At 40.3% G+C, this 21,725-nt stretch overlaps 1 protein-coding gene across 5 annotated transcripts in view; it reads left to right on the top strand.

Moving 5' to 3' along the window:
* Nucleotides 1-21,725, top strand: part of Exo70 (exocyst complex component 7) — a 129,774-nt gene that overhangs the window by 69,281 nt on the left and 38,768 nt on the right. For all 5 annotated transcript variants that reach the window (XR_011713630.1, XR_011713631.1, XR_011713629.1 and 2 more), the window contains exons 8-10: nucleotides 6,245-6,312; nucleotides 13,703-13,834; nucleotides 17,315-17,494. Coding sequence is in view for 2 of the 5 variants with exons in the window: in XM_071669118.1 (XP_071525219.1) it covers nucleotides 6,245-6,312; nucleotides 13,703-13,834; nucleotides 17,315-17,494 (380 nt within the window). In the remaining 3 variants the exon portion in view is untranslated. The remainder of the gene's footprint in view (nucleotides 1-6,244; nucleotides 6,313-13,702; nucleotides 13,835-17,314; nucleotides 17,495-21,725) is intronic.

Below are 21,725 nucleotides of genomic sequence, written 5' to 3'. Positions count from 1 at the left end.
ACAACCATGGAGACATCACACACCCCTGCTGCAAACCAACATTCACTGAGAACCAATCACTTTCCTTTCTTCCCACTCGTACACATGCCTTACATCCTCGATAGAAAGTTTTCACTGCTTCTAACAACTTGTCTCCCACACCATATACTCTTGATACCTTCTACAGAGCATCTCTATCAATTCTATCATATATGCCTTCTCCAGATCCATAAATGCTATATACAAATCCATTTTGCTTTTCTAAGTATTTCTCACATACATTCTTCAGAGCAAACACCTGATCCACACATCCTCTACCACTTCTGAAACCACACTGCCCTTCCCCAATCTGATGGTCTGTACATACCTTCACCCTCTCAATCAATACCCCCCCCATATAATTTCCAAGGAATACTCAACAACTTATACATCTGTAATTTGAGCACTCACCTTTATCGTCTTTGCACAATGGTACTGTGAATATGTACGTGTGTATAAATGTATATTTCCATGTATGTGTATATGTATGTATGTATATGTGTATATATGTATATGTATACACAAGGAGACATGTGAGGAAGTGCCAGGAGAGATTGAGTGTAGAACGGCAAAAGGTGAGAGCAAATGACCTGAGGGGAGAGGGGAGAAATGGGATGTATTTAGGGAAGCAGTGATGGCTTGTGCAAAAGATGCATGTGGCATGAGAAAGGTGGGAGGTGGGCAGATTAGAAAGGGTAGTGAGTGGTGGGATGAGAAGTAAGGTTGTTAGTGAAAGAGAAGAGAGAGGCATTTGGACAATTCTTGTAGGGAAGTAGTGCAAATGACTGGGGGATGTATAAAAGAAAGTGGCAAGAGGTCAAGAGAAAGGTGCAGGAGGTGAAAAAGAGGGCAAATGAGAGTTGGGGTGAGAGAATATCATTAAATTTCTGGGAGAATAAAAAGATGTTTTGGAAGGATGTAAATAAAGTGTGTAAGACAAGAGAACAAATGGGAGCATTGGTGAAGGGGCAAATGGGAAGGTAATAACAAGTAGTGATGAAGTGAGAAAGAGATGGAATGAGTATTTTGAAGGTTTGTTGAACGTGTTTGATGATGAGAGTGTTAGATATAGGGTTTTTTGGTCGGAGTGGTGTATGAAGTGAGAGGTTCAGCGAGAATGGTTTGGTAAACAGAGAAGAGGTAATGAAAGCTTTGCAGAAGATGATAGCTGGCAAGGTGGCTGGTTTGGATGGTATTGCAGTGGAATTTATTAGAAAAGGGGGTGACTGTGTTGTTGATTTGTTGGTAAGGATATTCAGTGTATGTATGGATCATGGTGAAGTGCCTGAAGACTGGCAGCATGCATGCATAGTGTTATTGCACAAAGGCAAAGGTGATAAAGGTGAGTGTTCAAATTTCTGAGGTATAAGTTTGTTGCGTATTCCTGGGAAATTATATGGGAGGGCATTGATTGAGAGGGTAAAGGTATGTATAGAGCGTCAGATTGGGAAAGAGCGGTGTGGTTTCAGAAGTGATAGAGGATGTGTGGATCAGGTGTTTGCTTTGAAAAATGTACGTGAGAAATATTTGGAAAACAGATGGATTTGTATGTAGCATTTATGGATCTGGAGAAGGCATATGATAGGGTTGATGGAGATGCTTTGTGGAAGGTTTTAAGAGTATATGAAATGGGAGGTAGTTGCTAGAAGCAGTGAAAAGTTTTTACCAAGGATGTAAGGCATATGTATGAGTAGGAAGAGAGGAGAGTGATTGGTTCCCAGTGAATGTCTGTATTGGCAGGGGTGCATGATGTCCCCATGGTTGTTTGATTTGTTTATGGATGGGGTGGTTCAGTAGCAGAGAGGGGCAAGTATGCTGTCTGTTGTGGATGAGAGGGCCTGGGAAGTGAGTCAGTTGTTGTTCGACAATGATACAGTGCTGGTGGCTGAGTTTGGCAGAGGTTGGTAACTGAGTTTGGTAAAGTGTGTGAAAGGAGAAAGTTGAGAGTAAATGTGAATAAGAACAAGGTTATTAGGTTCAGTAGGATTGAGGGCAAGTTCATTGGGAGGTACTTTTGAATGGAGAAGAACTGGAGGAAGTGAAGTGTTTTAGATATTTGGGAGTGGACTTAGCACCGGATGTATAAAAGAAAGTGTCAGGAGGTCAAGAGAAAGGTGCAAGGGTTGAAAAAAAAAAGGCAAATGAGAGTTGGGGTGTGAGAGTATCATTAGATTTTAGGGAGAATAAAGAGATGTTTTGGAAGGAGTTAAATAATGTGCGTAAGACAAGAGAACAAATGGGAACATCAGTGAAGGGGGCAAGTGGGAAAGTATTAACAGGTGGTGATGAAGTGAGAAGGAGATGTAGTAAATATTTTGAAGGTTTCTTGAATGTATTTGATGGTAGAGTGGCAGATATGGTGTGCGAAGTGAGAGGGTCAGGAAGAATGGTTTGGTTAAGAGAGAAGAGGCAGTGAAAGCTTTGTGGAAAATGAAAGCTGGCAAGGTGGCTGATTTAGATGGTATTGCAATGGAATTTATTAAAAAAAGGGGTGACTCTTTTGTTGATTGGTTGATAAGGATAGTTAATGTATGTATGGACCATGGTGAAGTGCTAGAGGATTGGCAGAATGCATGCATAGTGCCATTTTACAAAGGCTAAGGGGATAAAGGTGAATGTTCAAACTACAGAAGTATAAGTGAGAAATGATATGGGAGGATTTTGATTGAGAGGGTGAAGGCATGTACAGAGCATCAGATTGGGTAAGGGCAGTGTGGTTTCAGAAGTGGTAGAGAATGTGGGAATCAGGTGTTTGCTTTGAAAAATGTGTATGAAAAATAGAAAAACAGATGGATTTGTATGTAGCATTTTTGGATCTGGAGAAGGCATATGATAGAGTTGATAGAGATGCTTTGTGGAAGGTCTTAAGAGAATATGGTGTGGGAGGTAAGTTGGTAGAAGCGGTAGAAAGTTTTTACCAAGGATGTAAGACGTGTACAGGTAGGAAGAGAGGAGAGTGATTGGTTCCCAGTGAAGGTTGGTCTGTGGCAGGGGTGTGTGATGTTCCCATGGCTGTTTAATTTGTTTATGGATGGGATAGTTAGGAAGGTAAATGCAAGAGTTTTAGAGAGAGGGGGTGAGTATGTAGTCTGTTGTGGATGAGAGGGCCTGGGAAGTGAAAGAGTTGTTGTTCGCCAATGGTACAACTCTAGTGGCTGATTCAAGTAAGAAACTGTAGAATTGGTGACTGAGCTTAGAAAAGTGTGAAAGGAGAGAGTTAAGAGTAAATGTTAATAAGAGCAAGGTTAATTGGAGGAAGTAAAGTGTTTTAGATATCTGGGAGTGGACTTAGCAGCTGATGGTAACATGGAAGTGGAAGTGAGTCACAGAGTTTGGGGGGGGGGGGGGGGGGGGGGGGGGGGCAAGGATCTGGGAGCAATGAAGAATGTGTGGAAGGAAAGAACATTATCTCAGCAAAAATGGGTATGTTTGCAGGAATAGTAATTTCAACAATGTTATGAGGTTTCGAGGCAGGGGCTATAGATAGGGTTGTATGGAGGAGGATGGATGTGTTGGAAATGAAATGTTTGAGGACAATATGTTTTGTGAGGTGGTTTGATCGAGCAAGTAATGAAAGGGTAAGAGAGGTGTGTGTGGAAATGGAAAGAGTGTGGTTGAGAGAGCAGAAGAGGGTGTGTTGAAATGATTTGGACATATGTAGAGAATGAGTGAGGAAAGATTGACAAAGAAGATATATGTGTCAGAGGTGGAGGGAACAAGATCCTTGGAGCAATGAAGAATGTGTGGAAGGAGAGAACATCATCTCGAAGGGCAAAAATGGGTATGTTTGCAGGATTAGTAGTTTCAACAATGTTATAAGGTTGCGAGGCATGGGCTATAGATAGGGTTGTATGGTGTGAGGTGGTTTGATCAAGTAAGTGATGAAAGGGCAAGAGAGATATGTGGAAATAAAAAGTGTGGTTGAGAAAGCAGAAGAGGGTGTGTTGAAATGGTTTGGACATTTGTAGAGAATGAGTGAGGAAAGATTGACAAAGAAGATATATGTGTCAGAGGTAAAGGGAACAAGGTTCTGGGAGTGATGAAGAATGTGTGGAAGGAGAGAACATTGTCTCGGAGGGAAAATGGGTATGTTTGCAGGAATAGCACCTTCAACAATTTTATAAGGTTGTGAGGCATTGGCTATAGATAGGGTTGTATGGAAAAGGATGGATGTGTTGGAAATGAAATGTTTGAGAACAATATGTGGTTTGATCGAGTAAGTAATGAAAGGGTAAGAGAGATGTGTGGAAATTAAAAGAGTGTGGTTGAGAGAGCAGAAGAGGGTGTGTTGAAATGGTTTGGACATATGTAGAGAATGAGTGAGGAAAAATTGACAAAGAAGATATATGTGTCAGAGGTGGAGGAACAAGGAGAAGTGGGAAACCAAAATGGAGGTGGAAGGATGAAGCAAAAAAGATTTTGAGCGATCAGAGCCTGAACATACAGGAGGGTGAGAAGTGTGCAAGGAATAGAGTGAATTGGAATGATGTGGTATATTGGGGTTGACTTGCTGTCAGTGGACTGAATCAGGGCATGTGAAGCATCTGGGGTAAACCCTGGAAAGGTCTGTGGGGCCTGGATATGGCTAGGGAGCTGTGGTTTTGGTGCATTACACATAACAGCTAGAGACTGAGTGTGAATGAATGTGGCCTTTTTCTTCTTTTTTCCTGGCACCACCTCGCTTAAGCAGGGGGTAGCGATGCTGTTTCCTATGGGGCAAGGTAGCTCTGGGAATGGATGAAGGCAAGCAAGTATGAATATGTACATGTGCATATATGTATATGTCTGTGTATGTAGATATGTATATGTGCATGTAAGGGCGTTTATGTATATATGTGTGCATGTGAGTGGATAGGCCATTCTTTGTCTGTTTCCTGGAAAAAATGGAAGTTTGTGATAGTGTTGCCTTGAACATAGTTTTGTTATTCACCACTGATATATTTAAAAAGATAAAAAGAAAGATTAAATTCTTGAAACAGGGTAAAAGTATTTGAGCATGTATTCATATTTACAGGTTTTTAAAATGAAACTGTAAATTTTGTAAATATTGCATCTAAGATTCCACATAGTCCGTACAGTATTTACATTTTAGTTCTTTAGTGTAGGTCCAGATTTGCAATACAGTTCATAAACTTAGATCCATCCCTGGGGACAGGGGAGAAAGAATACTTCCCACGTATTTCCTGTGTTTCGTAGAAGGCGACTAAAAGAGGAGGGAGCGGGGGGCTGGAAATCCTCCCCTCCTGTTTTTAATTTTCCAAAAGAAGGAACAGAGAAAGGGGCCAAGTGAGGATATTCCCTCTAAGGCTCGGTCCTCTGTTCTTAACACTACCTCACTAACACGGGAAATGGCGAATATGTATAAACAAAAAATCCATGTTGATAGATGGATTTCACAACTTTATCTGAATAAACTTAAGTAATCTCTTCTTACATTAGCCTTAAAAGTGCACGTATAAGCATGCAAATGTAACATCTTTTTGCATGTAAGAATGAGATATCTTATTTAGGCCACCACTTAAATAGGAGCCATTGCTTAATTAGAAAAATAAAAAGTATTCAGTTATTGTAGTACTATACCTAGATTCTAAAGATGTAAATTTTTTGCATGGTGTATTATGAAACCTGTTTAATGGGTAGGGTTGCATTTAAAGATATGCACCTAAGACAGGGGTTCCCAACCTGGGATACATGTACCCCCAGGGGTACATTTGCACTTCTCAAGATGTACATAGGGGTCTGAGAGTATAACCATGCTGTACATTGTACACTATGAGCAATGTAGAACATAAGCAACATAGAAAGCTCTCATTATAAATCAGTATAAAATCCTTATATAGTCTCACAGATTTATGATAGAATAATATAAAATCCGTATAATTTTATCTGTTTCTGATCCTAAATTTTTAGGGGTACATGGGAACCTGTCAAAATGCCCAAGTGGTACAGATGAACGAAAAGGTTGGGAACCCTAGATCTAAGAGAACAAGCTAAGCCACTTACATGTTGCATGAATACTATGTAAAACTTTAACATTTCATGCTTACTGGATTTCCAGCAGGCTTTTCATAAAAGACAAACTAATTTTTTTTTTCTTTTAGTACTTCAGATTTTGATGAAAAGGTGTTTTCATTGAAGATTGTTTTGAATGAATTTCTGTATGCAGATAAAGTAATTTCTTTTTTTGTGTGACATTACATTTATGTTTTACTTTTTTTTTTTGCAGCAACAACCCCAGGAACCGTTGGTGAGGAAGGCCTTGAAGATAGTGATGTTGAACTTTATCTAAATCAGGTAGATACATTTTGTCTACATTTGTTAACATTTCTCACATTCAGAGCAGATCTAAACCAGATAAATATACTTTGCCTACTTTTAAACTTTTTATTTATATTTGGTTTTATTTATATTTTATTTATATTTGGTAAGATTATTAGTGAAAGAGAAGAGAGAGGCATTTGGACGATTTTTGCAGGGAGAAAATGCAAATGAGTGGGAGATGTATAAAAGAAAGAGACAGGAGGTCAAGAGAAAGGTGCAAGAGGTGAAAAAGAGGGCAAATGAGAGTTGGGGTGAGAGAGTATCATTAAATTTTAGGGAGAATAAAAAGATATTCTGGAAGGGGGTAAATAAAGTTCGTAAGACAAGGGAGCAAATGGGAACTTCAGTGAAGGGGGCTAATGGGGAGGTGATAACAAGTAGTGGTGATGTGAGAAGGAAATGGAGTGAGTATTTTGAAGGTTTGTTGAATGCGTTTGATGATAGAGTGGCAGATATAAAGTGTTTTGGTCGAGGTGGTGTGCAAAGTGAGAGGGTTAGGGAAAATGATTTTGTAAACAGAGAAGAGGTAGTAAAAGCTTTGCGGAAGATGAAAGCCGGCATGGCAGCAGGTTTGGATGGTATTGCAGTGGAATTTATTAAAAAATGGGGGTGACTGTATTGTTGACTGGTTGGTAAGGTTATTTAATGTATGTATGACTCATGGTGAGGTGCCTGAGGATTGGTGGAATGCTTGCATAGTGCCATTGTATAAAGGCAAAGGGGATAAGAGTGAGTGCTCAAATTACAGAGGTATAAGTTTGTTGAGTATTCCTGGTAAATTATGTGGGAGGGTATTGATTGAGAGGTTGAAGGCATGTACAGAGCATCAGATTGGGGAAGAGTAGTCTGGTTTCAGAAGTGGTAGATGTGTGGATCAGGTGTTTGCTTTGAAGAATGTATGTGAGAAATACTTAGAAAAGCAAATGGATTTGTATGTAGCATTTATGGATCTGGAGAAGGCATATGATAGAGTTGATAGAGATGCTCTGTGGAAGGTACTAAGAATATATGGTGTGGGAGGCAAGTTGTTAGAAACGGTGAAAAGTTTTTATCGAGGATGTAAGGCATGTGTACGTGTAGGAAGAGAGGAAAGTGATTGGTTCTCAGTGAATGTAGGTTTGCGGCAGGGGTGTGTGATGTCTCCATGGTTGTTTAATTTGTTTATGGATGGGGTTGTTAGGGAGGTGAATGCAAGAGTTTTGGAAAGAGGGACAAGTATGCAGTCTGTTGTGGATGAGAGAGCTTGGGAAGTGAGTCAGTTGTTGTTCGCTGATGATACAGCGCTGGTGGCTGATTCATGTGAGAAACTGCAGAAGCTGGTGACTGAGTTTGGTAAAGTGTGTGAAAGAAGAAATTTGAGAGTAAATGTGAATAAGAGCAAGGTTATTAGGTACAGTAGGGTTGAGGGTCAAGTCAATTGGGAGGTAAGTTTGAATGAAGAAAAACTGGAGGAAGTAAAGTGTTTTAGATATCTGGGAGTGGATCTGGCAGCGGATGGAACCATGGAAGTGGAAGTGAATCATAGGGTGGGGGAGGGGGTGAAAATTCTGGGAGCCTTGAAGAATGTTTGGAAGTCGAGAACACTATATCGGAAAGCAGAAATGGGTGTGTTTGGGGGAATAGTGGTTCCAACAATGTTGTGTGGTTGTGAGGTGTGGGCTGTGGATAGAGTTGTGCGCAGGAGGGTGGATGTGCTGGAAATGAGATGTTTGAGGACAATATGTGGTGTGAGGTGGTTTGATCGAGTAAGTAGTGTAAGGGTAAGAGACATGTGTGGAAATAAAAAGAGTGTGGTTGAGAGAGCAGAAGAGGGTGTTTTGAAATGGTTTGGTCACATGGAGAGAATGAGTGAGGAAAGATTGACCAAGAGGATATCTGTGTCAGAGGTGGAGGGAACGAGGAGAAGTGGGAGACCAAATTGGAGGAGGAAGGATGGAGTGAAAAAGATTTTGAGTGATTGCGGCCTTAACATGCAGGAGGGTGAAAGGCATGCAAGGAATAGAGTAAATTGGAACAGTGTGGTATACCGGGGTTGACATGCTGTCAATGGATTGAACTAGGGCATATGAAACGTCTGGGGTAAACCATGGAAAGTTCTGTGGGGCCTGGATGAGGAAAGGGAGCTGTGGTTTTGGTGCATTTTTACATGACAGCTAGAGACTGAGTGTGAACGAATGTGGCCTTTGTTGTCTTTTCCTAGCACTACCTCGCACACATGATGGGGGGAGGGGGTTGTTATTCCATGTGTGGCGAGGTGGCGATGGGAATAGATAAAGGCAGACAGCATGAATTATGTACATGTGTATATATGTATATGTCTGTGTGTGTATATATATGTATACTTTGAAATGTATAGGTATGTATATTTGCGTGTGTGGACGTGTATGTATATACATGTGTATGTGGGTGGGTTGGCCCATTCTTTCGTCTGTTTCCTTGCGCTACCTTGCTAACGCGGGAGACAGTGACAAAGCAAAATAAAATGATAATAAATAGATTGCATGTAATTCTACAGTTAAGGAAAAGGATAATCAAAGACTTTGTTTTTTTGCATTCCAATTTTTTTAAGGTTCTGCTAACCCTTTCAACAAAGCATTTTGTTCAACTTTTTGTGTAGTTTTCATTGTATACTCTATTTAATGACATACCAGTTTACATATAGGACACACTTGTGCCCCAAGTAGCAACTGGAATTATTCCTTGTATTTTAGAAGTTCTGATTTTTTATTTTGATAGTGCATTATTAGAAATGTTTATTTGTTTAATGATAAATTTAAAAAAGTATTTCTTAGACATTTAGCCATTTTACTTGATCACTTAAAAAAATGGCTTTGGTGTAGTGTGGAGAAAACATTATGTTTGTTTGTGAGCAAGCAAACAAGAAAAAAATGCTGGTGGCATATAGATTTTAAGTATTTGAATTGGGAATTTCGTTCATTATATTGTTTCTGTGGGTGGGTGGGTGTCTTGGAAATGAAATGTTTAAGGACAATATGTGGTGTGAGGTGGTTTGATCGAGTAAGTAATGAAAGGATAAGAGAGATGTGTGGTAATAAAATGAGTGTGGTTGAGAGAGCAGGAGAGGGTGTGTTGAAATGGTTTGGTCACATGGAGAGAATGAGTGAGGAAAGATTGACAAAGAGGATATATGTGTCAGAGGTGTAGGGAAGAAGGAGAAGCAGGAGACCAAATTGGAGGTGGAAGGATAGAGCAAAAAAGATTTTGAGCAATCGGGGCCTGAACATACAGGAGGGTGAAAGGTGTACAAAGAATAGAGTGAATTAGAAGGATGTGGTATACCGGGGTCGACGTGCTGTCAATGGATTGAACCAGGGCATGTGAAGCACCTGGGGTAAACCATGGAAAGTTTTGTGGGGCCTGGATGTGGAAAGGGAGCTGTGGTTTCGGTGCATTACACATGACAGCTAGAGACTGAGTGTGAACGAAAGTGACCTTTGTTGTCATTTCCTAGCACTACCTCGCGTGCACGTGGGGGGAAGGGGTTGCTATTTCATGTGTGGCGGGGTGGCGGTAGGAATGGATGAAGGCAGCATGTATGAATATGTACTTGTGGATATGTATATGTCTGTGTATGTATATGTATGTATACGTTGAATGTATAGGTATGTATATGGACGTGTGTGGGCGTTTATGTATATATATGTATATGTGGATGGGTTGGGCCATTCTTTCATCTGTTTCCTTGAGCTATTATTATACTTTGTCGCTGTCTCCTGCATTAGCGAGGTAGCGCAAGGAAACAGACCAAAGAATGGCCCAACCCACCCTCATTTACATGTATATACATAAACGTCCACACACGCACATATACATACCTCTATACATTTCAATGTATACATACTTATACATAACAGACATATACATATATACACATGTACATATTCGTACTTGCTGTCTTTATCCATTCCTGCCTCCACCCCACCACACATGAAATGGCACCCCCCCCTCTCCCTGCGCGTGCGTGAGGTAGCGCTAGGAAAAGACAACAAAGACCACGTTATTTTACTTAGTCACAGTGATATCACACAGCCCTGCCTCACACCTACATGTATCCCAAAACTTTCGCTCAGCTCTCCGTCCATTCTTACACATACAACTGCTCCACTATAGAAGACTTTTACACCATCCAGCAGTTGTCCCCCTATACCATATACCCTTAACACATCCCTCAAAGTATTCCACTTGACTCTGTCATTTGCTTTCTCCAGATCCATAAAAGCAGCATACAACTTCTTACCTTTTGCTAATTACTTTTCCACAGTCATCTTCATTACAAAACTCTGATCCACTTATCCCCTACCTTTCCTAAATCCCCCTTGCTCTTCAATTATTCTGCATTCGGTCACTTCCATCCCTCTTTCATTTACTATTCTTGCATACACTTTTCCTGGTATACTTAACATACTTATTCCTCTATAATTGCTGCATACATCCTTAGCACCTTTTCCTTTGAATACAGACTTAATCCCCTGTAATTGCTACATACATCTTTAGCATCTTTACTCTTTGAATAAAGGTACGGTAATAGTATTGACCCAATCCTCGGGCACAACCATCTCTTTCCCTGCTAAATTACATGTAAGATGCCTCCACTTTTTCTTCCATACTTCATTTCAACTGTAATCCCATCCACTCCAGGTGCCTTTCCTACCTTCAGCCTCATTGTTGCCTTTCTTACCTCCCTTTTTGCTGCTGTAGGCTCCCTGCATTTGTATCCTCTTCCTTCCTTCATCCAAACCCATGCATGTAACAACTGCTGCCTTACCTTCTCCCACATTCATCATTTCTTTAGAATACTCTTTTCATCTTCCTTTCACTTTCTCCCTTTGATTCAGCAATTTCCCTTCCTTACCTCTCACATCACCATTTCCTCTCTTACATCCACCTCTTTACTTTTTTCACCTCCTTCCAATATAGTTTCTTATTATCCCAAAACTTTTCACATAACTTTCTTCCAAAATCTTCATATACTCTTTCTTTGCTTTTCTTTATCAGCTTCTTAACATTCCACTGACATTTTTTATTCTTCCCTCCTCGTTTGCTGAACTTCCACTGGTATATTACTATGAAGTGATCTACCATATGCGTTTTTCTTCTCTTCCACAGCATTTCTAATCTCTTCTGTCCACCATGCATTACCTTTTTTATTCCTATATCTCACTACCTTGTATCCGACTACTGATTCTACAACCTTTACTAGTATTTCACTAAATGTTTTAAACACCTTATTCACATGTGACTGCATTCCTACATTCACTGCACTTCCGTCTAAGCTTTCAGTTATCTTCCTTTCATACTCCTTGTATTTTTCCTGATTCATCTTCTCGCTTGCCAACACTTTTGCCTCTCCATTCTTCCTTACACCATACTTCCACTTCTTCCTGATCCTCATCCCCATAAGAACTGCAAAATGGTCAGTCTGCAAAGAATGCTTTCACAACTCTAGCATCTACCTCAGCCTTTCTTAATCTTTCACATACTGCCGCATTAGTCAAGCAAAGCAAATATTTTGCTCTTCTCTTCCATCATTCCTCATTCATGTATATCTGTGGATCATCTTGTGCTGAAAAAAGTTGTTTGCAAGGAATAAACCCCTCTCAGCACAAATCTCCACAAGATAGCTTCCAATCTCATTTACTATAGGCACTCCTCATTTACCATACTGGTGATCAGAGAGGAGACTGAATTTCAAGATTTATGTGAGTATGGGAGTTAAGAAGCACTCTGGAAATGGTAGATGTCAGAGCAACAGGATGATAGTTAAAAGGGTTAGAACAGTTGCCCTTCTTAGAGATGGGGTGTACCAATGCATGCTTGCAAGAAGGGGAAAGTTCTGGTTTTTAAACAGAAACAGAACAGATCGGCAAGCACAGGTGCAAGTTCAGAGGCGTGCTGTTTGTAAATGGGTATGGATGCCATCAGCCTTTCTGGCTGTTCAAAAAGAGATTACCGAGAGGGACATAGGATTAGCAAAAGGAGTATCCGGGGTGGAGGAATGTTGGAGTCATCTAGGGTGAAGTTGAAGGAGAAATGGGAACCAAAGAGAGTTGTTTTGTCCATGAGAGAGACAGATATATTACCATCAGAATGGACAAATGAAGGAAAGGTAAGGTAGAGTGACAGAAGTTTTTAGCAATGCCCTAAGCTAAAGACCAGAAAGACCTGTCTATGGATGATGAGGAGAGGTTATCACATTTCCTTTGATTAAAGGAATGTTTTGCCTCATGGATAAGTACTTGCAGTGATTATGGGCAGAGATAAATGCTGGATGGTAGTCAGAGGAAGAGTTTTTTTGAAGTCCAATTTGTTTGTGATTGGAGTGGTCAGGGGTGTAAGTGAAGGTGTCTTGGAGAAGGCAGGTATGCAGTCTTTAGGGGGGCCTGGGAAATGGGTCAGTTGTTTTTTTGGTGGCAGATTCAAGTGAGAAACTGCAGAAGTTGGTGTATGAATCGGGAGAGTGTATGCAAGGAGAAAGTTGAGAGTAAATACGAATAAAAGCAAGGTTTTTCCATTTAACAATGTGTTTTAATGAAGAGAATTTGAAGGAAGTGGAGATATTTAAATACCTGGGAATGGACATGGCAGCAAATGGAAACAGAGGTGAGTCATAGGATGGGTGAGTTGGCAAAGGTTCTGGGAGCATTGAGGAATGTGGAAAAATAGGTCACTATCTGGGAGGACAAAAATTGGTATGTTTAAAGGTATAAAAGTCTGAATGATGTTTTATGGATGCAAGGCATAAGCATTTGATGGAAATGTAAGAGAGGTAGTGAATTTATTGGAAGTACAATGTTTGAGGATAATATGTTGTGTGAAGATGGTTCATCAAGTAAGTATTAACAGAGTAAAGAGGGGTATGGTAATCAGAAGAGCATGAATGAATGTGCTGAAATGGATTGGCCATATGGAGAGAATGAGTGAGGAGAAGTTGATAAAGAGGATATGTGTTAGAAGTGGAGGAGACTTAAAGAACAAGAGATCAAGTTGGAGAGGGAGGGATGGAGTGAAAGGATTTGAGAGTGCTCTAGGCCTGAACATGCAGGAGGGTGAAAGGTGTGTACAGGACAGAGTGAATTGGAGCGATGCAGTATATAGGGATCGATGTACTGTCATTGCATATGAAATAATTAGGGAAAACCATAGAAAAATTTGTTGGACCTAGCTGATGATAGGAGCTGTGGTTTTGGTGCTTTACATATGACAGCAAGAGAATGGATGTAAGAGATGTGGCCTGTCTAATGTGGAAACGGCAAATAAATATGAAAGAAAGAAAAAGAGAAGTATGAATTAACTGTCATTATGCAGGGGACAGGTCTATAGTAAGATGTTAACTTCCTTACAGGTTACTGCTCTCCATCGGTTAGCATTTGCTGAGCTGCTTTTATCCCAACAACTTGTTCCGGAAGATAGAGTCACACGTACATTTGAGCTCATTCTCCGAGACCCCATGGATCAGTTGGTTGCTGAGGGAGAAGTATGAAATTTTCTGTTTGGTATAATCTTTTATTTTGTATTTATAGATGCCTTCTCTAACCAAATTTCAGATTGAACTGTATTTTACTTTTATTTAATGTTCACATGGATGTTAAAGTTTTTGTATTTTTATGATTGTCTTTTTAAGCCAGGGTGCTTACTGCAGCACCAAATGTGATAGATTGGTTTTCTAAGACAAGTGTACACATTTAGTAAGTTACTGTGCTCGTTAAACAACTATCAACTTAAAAGAAATTGTGAGCCACACTGATCTTTACAGTTAAAATATCAGGCACAAGTCTGCTGGCTCCATAAAGGTACTAGAGTTTGATGTGTATCCTCCACCAAAGTGATAATTAGGTAGTTTGTTATAACAATTTTAGGTTTGTTCTTGTAGTGTTCCATAGGTGTGTTAGGATCCTCTTCTGGCATATTTAATCAATCACTATCTTTTAAGGATTGTTCTGACCATGTAGAAGGAAAGAAAAGAGCTAGTCAGTTTTCCCTCAAGATGTGCTTTTATAAACTTACTTGAATGTTTCAGTTCCAAACATATCAGAGTGAGTCTCCTACAACAGCTCAATTTGTCCTTAATCCCATGCAGTAATTACTAAAAGTTTAGAAGTGAAGATGGAACATCAACTAAGAATACCAAGATTTGGTAGTGAATGCACCAAACACATCTTCACTGCCCCCTCAGTAAACCTGAATTCATTTCATCCATGACAAAGGCATCTACACTACACTCTTGATAAACCCATCTTCATTACACCTTCAACAATTGCATCTTTACTTCACCCTCCTCATCACAGCTTTTAACTTGCAAATTGTTTCATTCGTTATATGCAGTATCTTTACTACATACTGAACATTCTTTACCACAGCATTATTTTTTTTGCTAATTTTTTAATAGTGTTATATGAGTATATTTATCCCTGGGGATAGGGGAGAAAGAATACTTCCCACGTATTCCCTGCGTGTCGTAGAAGGCGACTAAAAGGGGAGGGAGCGGGGGGCTGGAAATCCTGCCCTCTCACTTTTTTTTTTAATTTTCCAAAAGAGGGAACAGAGAAGGGGCCCAGGTGAGGATATTCCCTCAAGGGCCTAGTCCTCTGTTCTCAACGCTACCTCGCTAATGCGGGAAATGGCGAATAGTATGAAAGAAAAAGAAAATATATATAATCATTTTTTTTTTTTTTTTTTTTAATTTTCCAAAAGAAGGAACAGAGAATTGGGCCAGGTGAGGGTATTCCCTCAAAGGCCCAGTCCTCTGTTCTTAATGCTACCTCGCTAATGCGGGAAATGGCGAATAGTTTAAAAGAAAGAAAGAAAGATATAATCAGTGTTACCATCAACAAGCGTAGGGTACTGAACATTGTCACCGTTGTGTCGGCAGCACTATGACATAAGTTACGTCTCCTTGTGGCAACTTTGTTATCTTTCACACCCTATACTCCATATCTCGACTTGATAATACATGAGGAGAAAATGGCATATAAAAACTTCCAAACATCTGCCTCGCCGTTCATAGAAAAAAAGAATGTAGAGGTAAAAAGCAAACGTCTGCCACCTAATATGGACGCGGAACCTCCCTACTGTGAAGGGGAGACACAACAGAAGGAGCAGCAGCAACGTGAACGATACAGATGGACTGTATCTCCAGACCTGTAATGTATGGCCTAATAGACTCGTCTATGAGGCGGGCTGACTCGTCCAAGATAAATGATACCCAGAGGCTGGAAGGGACGTTAGCCTTCGTCTGTCGCCACCAGTGTTAGCACACACACACACACACACACACACATATATACGTTGAGATATATAGGTATGTATATTTGCGTGTGTGGACATGTATGTATATACATGTGTATGTGGGTGGGTTGGGCCATTCTTTCATCCGTTTCCTTGCTCTGCCTCGCTAATGCGGGAGACAGCGACAAAGCAAAATATAGATAAAAAATGATTTTTGATATTCATTCTCTTACTTTTATCTCTTCCAGGTTACCTATATCTTAATGCTACAAAACTGAGATGTAATAGCAATGAGGAATTCTCAGTGACTGCAGCTTAAACAGAATGTAGTTAATATGAAGAGAAATGGCCTTAAACATCTTGTATCTCACAGTCTTCTCTCTGATCACCAGTATGGCTTCTCAATTCACAGTCCGCTGGTGATATTCTTTCCAGTCTTACCAGTGTCTGGTCGTCTTCCCTGAAAGATTTTGGGGAATCCTATGTAGTTACCCTCGACATATCCAAAGCTTTTGGCAAGTTGTGGCATATCGGGATATCTCTAAGCCTCCTGCTTGTACTTTCCCTCTTTCACTTTGATCCTTCATCTCTAGCTTACTCTCTGGTCAATCTGTCTCTGTGGTTTTTGGTGAATCAGCCTCCCCCACTCCTCTTTCTCCATCAACAGCAGTGTCCCTTAAGATTCTGTCCTATCCATTACACATTTTCTCCTTTTAATCAACAATTTCCTATCTTCCACAAATATCCAAATGCACTCATACAATGACAATTCAACTCTGCATTCATCCCCATCCTTTAGTTTTGTTTCTTCTTCTCTCATGTGATCTGTATCTCGTCTTGACAAAATTTCCTCACTAAATGCAGACTTGGACAAGATATCTCATTGAGGTAGACAAAATCTGGTTAAGTTTAATGCCTCCAAGACCTAGTTTTTACCCATCTCTCTGTCAAAAACTGATCACAACTTTCCTCTTTGCTTTGATAGTTCTGTAATTCCACCTCTTGACTCATTGAACATACTTATTATTACTGTAAAATCAACTCTTTCTTAGAAACCTCTTATTATGAAAATAACTAAGTCTGCCGCTAAGAAACTGGAGGTCCTGTTTAGATATTGAAATTTCTTTTCTTTTGAACAGTTTCTCCATTTATACAAAGGATTGATTCTTCCTTTTATGGAGTATTACTCTCTCATCTGGGATGGTTCTAGCTGTGCATCCTTACTTGATGGAGTCAGAAGCAATCTGACTTATAAGCTCTCCTGGGCTAGTTTCTGAACTTGACCCAATTGCCCTATGCCAGTGTTGGTTCACTTTCCCTCTTCTGTAGGTAGGTATTACTTTGGATTTTGCTCCCAGGAGCTGGCAGCTTCTGTGCCCCATCCACTAGGTATACCGCACAGTACTCGGCAAGCTGCTGCATCACACGATTACTGTGTGGCCGTTGGCAACTCATGGGTGGACCATTTTGATAATTATTTCTTTCCTTACACCTCAAAGCTTTAGAACTCTGTACCCTCTCCTGTCTTTCTCAATAACCATGGTCTAGCACATTTTAAAAGACAGGTTTTTCTCTTCCTCTTGAATTCAAAAATGCTTTCCCTTGTCTCTTCTTTCTCCCTTTCTGTATTCCAAACAAGGCCCAGCCTCAATGTAGACTTTTGCCTGTGACTGGAACCTTCATTGTCAAAAAGAATATGTAAATTAATAATTTCATTTGTATTTACTAGGGATTAGCTGCTCAAGCTCGAAGGAGTGTAAGTAGAGGAGATCATCAGGCAGTACTTTCAGTTTTGGCAATGCTGCGTCATGTCACAAGTATGCAACCTGAGTATGATCGATTGCTTACAAATTGCCAGACATCAATTCGTTCAAAGTTTGCTGCCATCATTAATATGCTACAAGACACAGTAAGTTATCTTAGTTTTATAACTGTTCATTGTGTAAATTGAAAATATGATGATTGAGTCTTCATTAGTACTTATTGTTGGTGAAAGAAAAAAATTTGAAAGTTTCATGACTTCATGCATTACATTCAAAATCTAATTTTTTACTTGCTGAAGAATCTTACTGATCTCTTAGATCAATGGTTAAGTTGATGCTATATAACTGTATTGGTTGAGTGGTATCTCTAAATTCGAAACATTGTTGTTTTAATGTTTTAGTTTTCCCTCTTTCACTGTTTTGTCCAGCAAGCATGTGATATTTTGGGCTTAATACTTTCTGACCCCTGTCATACTGGTGGATAAGTGCTAACCTTACCCCTTTTTTCACTGTTCATCCACTGTAAATAGTGGCAGCACACTCATTTTGTGCCTACCTTCACCAAACCAGAGACCACCATACAGACCCACTTACTCCTTGGGTCTGAACAGTTTGGTAGCTCATATTTCTTTTATATGTGGAGTGATCTTGTACTCCAGCCTTCTGGTTTTACTGGCATCTTTCTACCTCACATTGGATTGATATACTTTTATAGTTTCTTTACATTTTTGGTGGTATGGGTATCAGTTGGAATAGGATAATTAAAGACATAGTTAATGCAGACAGCATATATGGATTTAAGAAGTTGTATGATAGGAGAGAATGTTCAAGAGATGGGGCCCCATGAGTTGTAAGATTCCCCCCTTGTACAGTACAAGTAGACAGTTACTTACCAAGGTGCTGTTGACATGAATCTGCATGCATAATTGTTCGCCTAAGTTAAATTCCTCGTTCATCACAAACTGTGTTGACCAGCCATGAATAGGAACCCAAAAGATAACAAACAAAAAATAAGTAATTGAAGCTTTTTAGAGCCCTCAGTAACCTGGTTGTGGCCATGATGGATGGTCATATGGCTTCTTCTGGGACTTGTTGTCAGTTGTGCCCACCATCGTGTCCCTGCCTCTTGTACTAAGCACTTGCCTATCTGTAAATAATTTGTTTTTCCCATACTGGGAATTCTTTGTGAGTCATAGGAAAAAATAATGTTGATGATGGTTTTTACTTTGTACACCCAATCTTATAAACAAAGATTTTTTTTTTTTCCGCTGTCTCCCGCGTTTGCGAGGTAGCGCAAGGAAACAGACGAAAGAAATGGCCCAACCCACCCCCATACACATGTATATACATACGTCCACACACGCAAATATACATACCTACACAGCTTTCCATGGTTTACCCCAGACGCTTCACATGCCCTGGTTCAATCCACTGACAGCACGTCAACCCCGATATACCACATCGATCCAATTCACTCTATTCCTTGCCCTCCTTTCACCCTCCTGCATGTTCAGGCCCCAATCACACAAAATCTTTTTCACTTCATCTTTCCACCTCCAATTTGGTCTCCCACTTCTCGTTCCCTCCACCTCTGACACATATATCCTCTTGGTCAATCTTTCCTCACTCATTCTCTCCATGTGCCCAAACCATTTCAAAACACCCTCTTCTGCTCTCTCAACCACGCTCTTTTTATTTCCACACATCTCTCTTACCCTTACGTTACTTACTCGATCAAACCACCTCACACCACACATTGTCCTCAAACATCTCATTTCCAGCACATCCATCCTCCTGCGCACAACTCTATCCATAGCCCACGCCTCGCAACCATACAACATTGTTGGAACCACTATTCCTTCAAACATACCCATTTTTGCTTTCCGAGATAATGTTCTCGACTTCCACACATTCTTCAAGGCTCCCAGGATTTTTGCCCCCTCCCCCTCCCTATGATCCACTTCCGCTTCCATGGTTCCATCCGCTGCCAGATCCACTCCCAGATATCTAAAACACTTTACTTCCTCCAGTTTTGCTCCATTCAAACTTACCTCCCAATTGACTTGACCCTCAACCCTACTGTACCTAATAACCTTGCTCTTATTCACATTTACTCTTAACTTTCTTCTTTCACACACTTTACCAAACTCAGTCACCAGCTTCTGCAGTTTCTCACATGAATCAGCCACCAGCACTGTATCATCAGCGAACAACTGACTCACTTCCCAAGCTCTCTCATCCACAACAGACTTCATACTTGCCCCTCTTTCCAAAACTCTTGCATTCACCTCTATTTTTTATATAACAAGTTAGTTGGTAAATGGAGAGTGCATGTAGTAAATGAAAATAGAAGTTATCTTGTGAAAATCTGTGCTGAGAGAACTTTATTCTGTGCAAATGCCTTTATTCAGCTCAAGATGATCCACAGACATACATAGATGAGAAAGGTTGGAAGAGAAGAACATAAGTGCTTAATTGTGTGGCAGTGGATGAAAGTTTGTGCTGGGTACTTGAGTTGTGAGAAGATCCTTTGGAGATCCTGAATATTTTGTAATTCTTGTGTGAATGAGGATCAGGGATAAGTTGATGTATGGCATAAGGAAGAATGTAGGGGTTAAAGTGTTGGCAAGCAAGAAAATGAGTCAGAAAGAATGTAATGTGGAATATGAAAGAAGGTGATAGTAAGATGATATGAAAGTGCAGTGCCAGAAACAGACGAAGAAAGGCCACTTCTGTTCGCACTCATTCTCTAGCTGTCATGTGTAATGCGCCAAAACCACAGCTCCCTATCCACATTCAGGCACCACCTTTCATCAGTTCACCCCAGACGTTTCACATGCCCTGGTTCAATCCATTGACGGCACATCGACCCCAGAATACCACAGTGTTCCATTTCACTCTATTCCTTGCACACCTTTCACCCTCCTGCATGTTCTTAACCCATCCTTCCATCTCCAATTTGGTCTTCCAGTTCTCCTTGTTCTCTCCACTTCTGATACATATGCCCTCTTTGTCAAACTTTCCTTACTCATTCTCTCCATATGTCCAAACTATTTCAACACACCCTCCTCTGCTCTCTCAGTCACACTCTTTTTATTACCACACATCTCTCTTATCATTTCATTACATACTTGATCAAACCACCTCATACCACATATTGTCCAACACATCCACCCTCCTTTATGCAGCCCTGTGTATAGCTGATGTCTCACAACCATATGCATGTAATATTGTTGAAACTATGTACTATTCCTTCAGATATACCTATTTTTGCTCTCTGAGATAATGTTTTCTCATTCCACACTTTTTCATCACCCAGAACCTTTCCCCCCCCCCCCCCTATGACTCACTTCCACTTCCATAGTATCTTTCATTGCCAACTCCACTCCCAGATATCTGAACACTTCCATTCCTCCTATTTTTCTCCTTTCAAACTTATATCCCAACTAACTTGTCCCTCAACCCTGCTGAACCTAATAACCTTTCTTTTATTCACATTCACTCTCAACTTTTTCCTTTCACACACTCTTCCTGACTCAGTCAACAACTGTAGTTTCTCACTCAAATCAGCTACAAATACTGTATCATTGGCTTGTGGATGTAAGTGTGCTGAGAGGGGCAGCTGGAAGGATGTCTGATCACTATCTTGTAGAAACAAGGGCAAATATTTGTAGAGATTTTCAGAAAAGAGGAAAAAATTTTGGGGAGAAAAGAGTGTTGAGGGTAAGTGAGCCTGAAAAGGAGGCTTGTGTGAAGAATTACCAGGAGAGATTGAATGTAGAATGGCAAAAAGTAAAAGAGGCAAGGGGGTTGGGTGAGGAGTGGGAGGTATTTATGGATGAAGTGATGGTATGTGCAAAAGATGCATGTGGTTTATGAAAGGTGGGTGGTGGGCAGATTAGAAAGGGTATTGAGTGGTGGGATGAAGAAATAAAGTTGCTAGTGAAAAGGAAAAGAGATACTTATGTACAATACTTACAGAAAAGGAATGCAAATCATTGGAAGATGTATAAGTGAAAGCAGCGGGAGGTCAAGAGGAAGATACAGGGGTTGAAAAAAAAGGGCACATGAGAGTTAGGGTGAGAGTATCAGTAAACTTTAGGGAGCATATGATGTTTTGGAGGGAATTAACTAATGTGCAAAAGACAAGGAAATAAATGGGAACATCAGTGAAAGGGCAAGAGGAGGAATGATAATGGGTAGTGAGGAGATGGAGTGAGTATTTTGAAGGACTGTTAAATGTAGTTAATGATACAGAGGTAGTTGTAGGGTTTTTAGGTTAGGATGGTATGCAAAGTGAGAGAGTCATGGAGAGTGGTTTGGTGAAGAGAGAAGAGGCAGTGAAAGCCTTGCCTAAAACAAAATGTGGCAAGGCAG

This window comes from Panulirus ornatus, chromosome 13, assembly GCF_036320965.1.
Source record: "Panulirus ornatus isolate Po-2019 chromosome 13, ASM3632096v1, whole genome shotgun sequence".
Taxonomy (NCBI): domain Eukaryota; kingdom Metazoa; phylum Arthropoda; class Malacostraca; order Decapoda; family Palinuridae; genus Panulirus; species Panulirus ornatus.
The sequence above is the reverse complement of the archived record's forward strand: the minus strand, read 5'-3'. Positions and strand labels throughout refer to the sequence as shown.